This window comes from Triticum urartu, chromosome 4A (assembly GCF_056163025.1).
Source record: "Triticum urartu cultivar PI428250 chromosome 4A, HENAU_Tu73, whole genome shotgun sequence".
In the NCBI taxonomy this organism is placed as follows: domain Eukaryota; kingdom Viridiplantae; phylum Streptophyta; class Magnoliopsida; order Poales; family Poaceae; genus Triticum; species Triticum urartu.
The window spans coordinates 236,189,863-236,198,287 of record NC_141876.1 but is presented as its reverse complement, the minus strand read 5'-3'; the positions used below and the strand labels follow the sequence as shown (position 1 = coordinate 236,198,287).

General features: G+C 51.1%; 1 protein-coding gene across 1 annotated transcript; it reads right to left on the bottom strand.

The window, feature by feature from the left end:
• Window positions 1-790: 790 nt before the first annotated feature.
• On the bottom strand, window positions 791-8,135 carry LOC147975476 (uncharacterized). Its single transcript, XM_087518171.1, has 3 exons — window positions 3,139-8,135; window positions 2,324-3,060; window positions 791-2,249 (listed from the first exon to the last, which is right to left on the bottom strand). The coding sequence occupies exon 1, from the start codon at window positions 4,473-4,475 to the stop codon at window positions 3,549-3,551; it is 927 nt and encodes a 308-aa protein (XP_087374297.1). The 5' UTR covers window positions 4,476-8,135; the 3' UTR covers window positions 791-2,249; window positions 2,324-3,060; window positions 3,139-3,548.
• Between the last annotated feature and the right edge of the window lie 290 nt (window positions 8,136-8,425).

Sequence of the window (8,425 nt, the reverse complement as noted above, 5' to 3'; positions counted from 1 at the left end):
TTACAGTCAATGGAAACACAGAGCGCTCCCTCCGAACAGAGGAGCACACCGCAGCCCTCGCAGCAGAAGCGCAAAGCAGCCTCTCAAGGCAATCAACCAGTTCGGCGCTTCAAAGCCCGGACACCTTCAAGCGTGCTCGGAGCAATCGACAAATAGACCGCCTGGCGCGATCTAAGCTTGCGTAGCAATGCGGCGGCCACCTCAATCCCAGCCCAACGGTGAAACTCGTGTCGCGCGTACATAATTACGCATTAAAAATACCATGGGCACAGGTGGGAAGGGGGGCACAACTGCAACACGCCCCAAGACACGGCTTAAACCGCACTAGGGGCTTCCCGTTTGGTTATTTTTTCTCTTTTTTTTCAGGACCTTAATCTCTGGAAACACTGTCCGGCAGCGCTATTGCCGAACACATGATGCAGCAACCAAGGAGGCAGACAGTTATGTCATACCACGGAATTCCCAGGTGGATTACAGTAACGAGCAAAATATTCAATTTAATATCATTCATCAGCTTGCCCTTGGAAGGGACATAGTCCTACTCTTTGCTTATCGCTCTGTCTATATCACTCTGCCTTAACGCACTTTTTTGAATAAACAATGCATGACATTACGACTATTATTGCATTCTTGTCATATATATATATTATATATATGTGTGTGTGTGTGTGTGTTCACTAATGACACCTTGCAACCTTACACTTTGGTACGGCCAATACACCAGGGGCTTACGTACCCCACAATACGGTGTGAAAAGTCCGAACACTTTCACAAGTGCGGCACCCCGAAATTATAGCATTATATGCATCAGCTCTGAATCATGTCTTTGGTCAAATGTTGGGTTTGCCCGGCTCCTATGTTTTGGTACCTTACGTTCCGCTCTATCGGCTAAGGTAGCGCTAGGAGAACTACTGCGATTGTTCCCCGGTTCTACTGGGTTCAGCACCTCAGTAGAGAAAGCTAAAACTGACTGTCATGATAAGGCGAGAGATTGGTCGCTGTTCGGCGAGGTTTTCGTTTCCCTAAAGACTTATGCCGCTTAGAGCGAGGGGCCGGCCCTGTTCGGCTTAAAGGCGTGTATCGCGCCCCGAATTCGGCCTTCCGAATACTAGGGGCTTCGCCGAAATTTAAAATTATAGAATTCTATGGCTAAGTGAGAGTGATAAAGCATTATTAGTCCGGTTGCCTTGTTTGCTGTGCTGAGCACCTCCCTCGAAGGACCCAAACATGGGAACAAGAGTGCTCAGGTTTATCCCAAACACCCTAGCACTTGTGGCATGGGGGCAGAAGCCGAGGACTAGCCATCTCTCAGATTGGATAAACAGCCAAATAGAAAGTAATATTTTAAATTCAAACAAGCGTTGCATAGCGCATATGAAATAAGTTTTCATAAACACAGGATAAAACGAGCAAGTCTCATTCAAATATTACATCTTTTGAACACTCGTCCGCAATGAGACGGGCACCCGGCAGAACACCCTCGTAGTACATCTCGGGGGTGGCGGTGCTCCTTGCTCTCCGTCAACCCCTCCTTGATCAGCTTCACGGCGTCTAGCTTGACCCACTGCAACTTCACACGGGCGAAAGCCCGGCGTGCACCCTCAATGCAGACAAGTCGCTTGACGACCTCCAGCCGTGGGCAGGCATCCACAAGCCGCCTCACCAGGCCGAAGAAGATGTTCGGAAGGGCGTCGCCAGGCCACACCCGGACTATAAAACTCTTCATGGCCCGATCAGTCGCCTTATGTAGCTCGACCATCTGCTTCAGCTGGTCGCTCATTGGCACCGGGTGTTCGGCCTCAGCATACTGAGACCAGAACAACTTCTCCGTTGAGCTTCCATCCTCGTCCTGGTAAAACTATGCGGCATCGGACACGCTGCGAGGCAAATCTGCGAATGCTCCTGGAGAGCTCCGGATTCGGGTAAGTAATCGGTAATTTACTTTTACATGCTTGCTTTGCATATAGAAAGCCTTACCAACCGCTATCTTCTTCATCGTGTCGATCTCTTGGAGGGCCTTTTGGGCTTCGGCCTTGGCACTTTTTGCACTCTCGAGGGCCGCGGCAAGCTCAAACTCCCGCGTCTTTGGGTCAAGCTCCAATGCCTCGTGCTTCGCCACGAGAGCCTGGAGCTCTTCCTGCACCTCGCCACCCGAGCCTCGTGCTTCTCTCGCTCGGTGCGCTCCTTGGCCGCTTTATCTTCGGCCTTGGTTAGCGCTACCTTCAGGGTCGCCACCTCGGTCGTGGCCCCTGGCAAATATTCGATGATCCTGTCATTTTGCAATCGCGTCTTCTTTTATATATACAGACAGGGTATTACTTACCCTTGTTCTCCTCGAGCTGCCTCTTGGCAAGGCCGAGCTCTTTCCGGGACCCCTCGAGGGCCTGCTTCAGTACGGCGACCTCCGCAGTCAGTGTGGCGGACGCCAGCAGCAAAGCCTGCATATGCATATTGGCACACTTATGTTAGACTCCTGCGATATTGTTTGATCCTCTATTCGGCCTTTCTTTGTGAACACCGAACAAAGCATCAGGGGCTACTGTCTATGCGGTAATATTCCTACTACATTTTAAAACACTTACCTCGAAGCCTGTTAGAAGGCTGGCAAAGGCTTCAGTCAATCCGCTCTTTGCGGACTGAACCTTCTGGATCACCACACTCATGATAGTGCGGTGCTCCTCGTCGATGGAAGCACTGCGAAGCGCTTCCAGCAGATCGTCCGGCGCCTCTAGATGGACAGAGGTCACCGGCACAGGCGTCTTGCCCCTCTTAGAAGGAGGTCGCCTGCCTGAGCCTGGAACCGCTGGAGGTTCCGGCACGGTGTTCGGCTGAGAGTCGAACTCTGAGCTCTCAGGGGCTCCGTCCCCTCGGCTCCCGGAGTCCGGAAGGTCGCCTTGAGGTGCCTCCGGGAATGTCTCCCCTCGACCCGGTGCCTCTTGAGACAACACCTCGGTGTCGTCGGCAGTATGAGGGGAGGTGACGGTCGGGACTGGATCGCTGTCCATGTCCGACGAGCCCAGGGAGCCATCCGATGATACCTCGATATTGGCTCGTGGCGGCCTGCATAATTATGTTCAGGGTTGGGAAAGCAGTGCAACAAAGGAATCCTATGAGTTACTCTGGTATCCGAATACTTACGATCTCCCTGGGGGCTTGGCCCTGGGCAACCACTCGTCTTCGCCCTCGTCGGCGGCGGTAGAACTGTCCGGAAGGAGAGTCCTTCCCTGCTTGGACCCTTCGCCCCCCCCCCCCCAGTTGGGGCGGCCTTCCTTTTCCTGTCTCCCCCAGTCGGTGGGGGAGCATCTTCTTCTTCTTCTTCTTCCTCGTCTTCGGGGGAAGAGTGTGCCGCAAAATCATCGGACGGTGAGTCCGACGACGCCTGACGTCGGGAACTCTTCCGGGTTCCCTTGGCCTTCTTGGTCTTCTCCGGCACCGTAGCCGGAGTCAACATCTTCGCCAGAAGAGCGTCTGCGGGGCCTTCGGGCAAAGGAGCCGGACAGTCGATCTGTCCGGCCATCTTCTGCCCGTCCTGTCAAAGGTACGGGAGTTTAGATACCGCATAGTGTCAATCTATAAAAAATAAGTATCCTGTGAAAGGTAAAGCAGCTTACCGCACTGGCTTGGCGCTTTGCGCTGAATCCGCGATCCTCAGTAATAGGAGGGGGGACCTTGGCACTTTTGAACAGCACCCTCCAGGCATCTTCATGAGTCGTGTCGAAGAGCCTGTTCAGAGTTCGGTGCTTCGCCGGGTCGAACTCCCACAAGTTGAACTCCCATTGTTGGCATGGGAGGATCCAGGGTATGAGCATAACTTGGACTATGTTGACAAGCTTGAGCTTCTTGTTCACCATGTTTTGAATACATGTCTGTAGTCCGGTCAGCTCTCCTAAACTACCCCAGGATAGGCCCTTCTCTTTCCAGGAAGTGAGCCGCGTGGGGATGCCAGATCGGAACTCGGGGGCCGCTGCCCATGCAGGGTCACGTGGCTCGGTGATGTAGAACCACCCCGATTGCCACCCCTTTATGGTTTCCACAAAGGAGCCCTCGAGCCATGTTACGTTGGGCATCTTGCCCACCATGGCGCCTCCGCACTCCGCCTGGCGCCCGCCCACAACCTTCGGCTTGACATTGAAGGTCTTCAACCATAAGCCGAAGTGGGGCTTGATGCGGAGGAAGGCCTTGCACACGACGATAAACGCTGAGATGTTGAGGACGAAGTTCGGGGCCAGATCGTGGAAATCTAGGCCGTAATAGAACATGAGCCCCCAGACAAATGGATGGAGAGGGAATCCCAGTCCGCGAAGGAAATGGGTGAGGAACACTACCCTCTCATGGGGCTTGGGGGTGGGGATGAGCTGCCCTTCATCTGTGAGCCGGTGCGCGATGTCGCCGGGCAGGTATCCGGCTCTCCTCAGTTTCTTGATGTCTCCCTCCGTGACGGAGGAGACCATCCACCTGCCTCCCGCTCTGGACATGATTAGAGAAGGTTGAGGTGGGAAGTACGGACTTGGGCGCTAGAGCTCGAGTGTGCGAAAACGGATGAGCGAAGGAGGAAGAAGGCGTGGATAGAAAGGTGAATCCCTATCCCTTTATATGGGCGGACGAAACTAAGCGTCCCCACTTGCCTGATAAAACTCGCTTATCCCCCAAGCGCCATAATTGATGGCGCGGTTGGGTTACCCACACCCGTATTGATGAGAATCCCATAATAAGGGGACACGATCTCTGCTTTGACAAGACGTGTCGAAAAACTGCCTCGCGTTATGTGCGGGGCTGGTTAAATGAAACGGTTCGAATAATCACCAGACCATGACATAACGTCATGCTGCCAAAATAAGTCAGCAAATTGAATTTGCAAAAATATTATTCTCTCTACGGTGGTATGTGGAACTTATTTTGCAGGGTCGGACACTATCCTCGTATTCAAATTCTTCTGTGATGTATTCGGAGAAGGAAACCGCCTTGCAATGCCGAAGACAATACTGCGCGCCGGACACATCGTCATTGAAGCCTGGTTCAGGGGCTATTGAGGGAGTCCTGGATTAGGGGGTCTCTGGACAACCGGACTATATCCTTTGGCCGGACTGTTAGACTATGAAGATACAAGATTGTAGACTTCGTCTCATATCCGAATGGGAATCTACTTGGCGTGAAAGGCAAGCTAGGCAATACGGATATGGATATCTCCTCCTTTGTAACCGACCTTGTGTAACCCTAACCCTCTCCGGTGTCTATATAAACCGAAGGGTTTTAGTCCGTAGGACAACAAACACAACATACAATCATACCATAGGCTAGCTTCTAGGGTTTAGCCTCTCCGATCTCGTGGTAGATCTACTCTTGTACTACCCATACCATCAATATTAATCAAGCAGGACATAGGGTTTTACCTCCATCAAGAGGGCCCGAACCTGGGTAAAACATTGTGTCCCCTGCCTCCTGTTACCACCCGGCCTAGACACACAGTTCGAGACCCCCTACCCGAGATCCGCCGGTTTTGACACCGACAAGGGGCCCATAAACCCTCACCATGTTAGGGATGCAAAATCATGGAACATAACACCCGTATGACAGAAACTAGGACGGAAAGAGTGGAACAAAACACCAGGCATAAGGCCGAGCCTTCCAGCCTTTACCAAGTATATAGATGCATTAATTAAATAAGAGATATTGTGATATCCCATGATATCCATGTCCCAACATGAAACAACCTGCAACTGCACCTGCAACTAGCAACGCTATAAGAGGGGCTGAGCAAAGCGGTGGCATAGCCAAACAACGGTTTGCTAGGAAGGGAAAAAAGGTTAGAGGCTATCATGGCAATTGGAGGGTTTAAACTTTCAAGGGCCTTGCCCATGGTTTGCTAGGAAGGGAAAAAGGTTAGAGGCTATCATTACAATCGGAAAGAAGCAAACAACCATCACATAAACATTGCGTGATGCACAATCAAGTATGATGCATGTCCGGTTTAAATGTACATGGCATGGCAAAGTGCAACAAACAATACTACAAATTAAGTGGAGCTCAATATGCAACGAGTTGCATATCGATCAAACACCACACCCAAGTATTTAGTTCGCTTTCATTTAGGTACTCAACAATATTAAATGTTGTTAAACATGGCAAGGGGTGAAGTATAATTAAACTACCTATCTAGGCAAGTTTTAATGAGACCGGAAACAACAAATAATAATTCCAGAAAATCCTCATATGTTATTTAGCAATTTTTAAATTCAAACAACAATTCTAAACATTTTAAATGTTGTTATCATGATGCAGATGACATATTCAAGTCTTATGCAATTTTATGAAAATGTTGTCATGAGCATGTTATAAAGCATTTGGTCACCATGGTGGAACGAAAGGGGTGCCACAGGAACGACGACAAAAATGGTGCTACGACAACATTTCGATGATCCGATAACTCATCGAGATGTCGGTGCAAAAGAAAGTGTGGCGAGCGTGAGTCATACAAGGATGGTGGGTCATCCCGGTTACCGGGTGTCCCACTGGTTGAAGGCATGGCCAACGAGGAACAACGTGCAAGCGACAATTCGAACATGGTGCAAGCACGGGCATCTCACACAACAGACATGCATTCGTTCTTGAAAGGTTACCTCGACGGTTATACCTTTGAAGCGTGCATTCAAGACGGTTCGGATTCGATGGGACATAGTTGTTCACGGGTCAGCGTCAAAGTAGTCGTACACGGCGATGGTAGTGGAAGTAGTGGTACACGTTTCATAGCCGTTCACATTCTGTAGATGTTCGGTTCGGGGCTGTCTGTAGGGTACTTGGTGAAATCCACGAGATCAGTAGTTGCACATGGTCTTTGCGTTGTACTCTGACTTGGTGATTCCAAAAGATTCATCGGTAGTGGAACTTGGCGGTCTCGACGGTCGTCGTGGTACTTGACGGCAGAAAACGGCAGAAAACACACGGCGTGGGTACACGAACTTGGCGTAGCCATGCGGTAGTCGAAATTGGGGGCATTCTTGGCCATCCTGATGGTCCGAACAAACTATTTGCACCCAAAGGCAGCAGGACGAGGTGCTAGGAGGAGGCCGATGGGGACGGCGGAAGAAGGTGGCAGACGTGAAGCAGAGGCGCGGCTGGACTGCAACGGCAGCAGGGCGGCGAAGGACGGAGTGGCCGGCGTCGGCCCTGGCGCGAAGCAAGGGAGGCAGGCCAGCTCGGAGCTGGGCTGGTTGGAGCGGTCGACTCCAGAAAAGCAGATCGAGGCCGATTCTTCCCGTGAAGCAGGGGATCGAGTGGGCCGCAGGTCAACACATAGGTGAGGGGACTTGTTGCTGGTCGTCGTCGTGTCCGCACGCAGAAGCAAGGGAAGCTGGCAATGAGGGCTTGGGGAGGTTTGACCGCGAAGTCACGCCGGCGACGACGAGATCTAGCAAGGACGCGGCTTATACGAGGCAGCGGCGCCGAGTAAACGAGGAGGCGGGCAAGGAGTAGAGGACGGTGAAGCAGGGGTGGTCTGCGGGTGTGCTTCGACGGCCTTGGTCGCCGGTTGGTGGCGAGGTGGAGGCAAGGTCGCGGGGAAAGGAGTCGCGCATGGGAAGGAGGTCGGGCACGGGCGCTGCCCTCTGCGTGCATTCGTGTGGGTGGTGGAGTGGGAGGACGAGGGAGAGATGGGGATCGGGCAGGAGGAGAGGAAGATGAGCGAGATGAGGGGCATCGAGCAGGAGGCGGCGACAGAGGGAGAGATCGAGATGAGGGGGGTCGGACCTAGGGTTGGATAGGCGGCTGGGCTTAGGAGGATATGGGCCGGCCTGGGCATAGGTTGCAGCTGGGCTGGGCTCTCTCTCGCTCTTTCTCCCTCAAATTTTCATTTGCAAAAAAGAAATAGAGAGAGGAAAAGATTTTGCGCATGGCGTTAATTTTCACGGGCTCATAAAAATGTGCTTGATCCAGGAAAAATAGAAATAGCATGATCGAAAGATATAAATTGAAATTCATTTGAATATATTTAAATGGTTTTGAATTGGGACTAGGTTTTTGAAGTGCCCGAAAATATTAAGACTTTAGGAGGAGCCTCAATAAAAGAGATAAGAATTGTTGGCAAAGTTTGAGAAAAGGAATTGAGATAGAAAATGCATGGAACTTAAACTGCAGGTGTGTTATGGTGTCCCAAAGTTAATGGAATATTTTGATATAGCCCCCAAATAATATTGGGAGACTTATATATGTTGTAAAGAGAAATCACCATGTGCATTCCCTCGATTTAAATGGACCAGAGATCCATGCGATTTATTTATGAGAAAATATTTAAGTTGGAATGATGACATGATGTAATGCAAACGATGCAATGATGAATGCAACAAACAAATAAGACACGTGGCGACAACTAAAAACATAGAAGGCGTTTGGAGCGTCGGTCTCGGGGCGTCACAACTCTCGACTACTTACA

Coding starts and splice junctions, on each gene's coding strand:
- LOC147975476 (XM_087518171.1), bottom strand. CDS start 4,475: ATGTCCAGAGCGGGAGGCAGGTGGATGGTCTCCTCCGTCACGGAGGGA.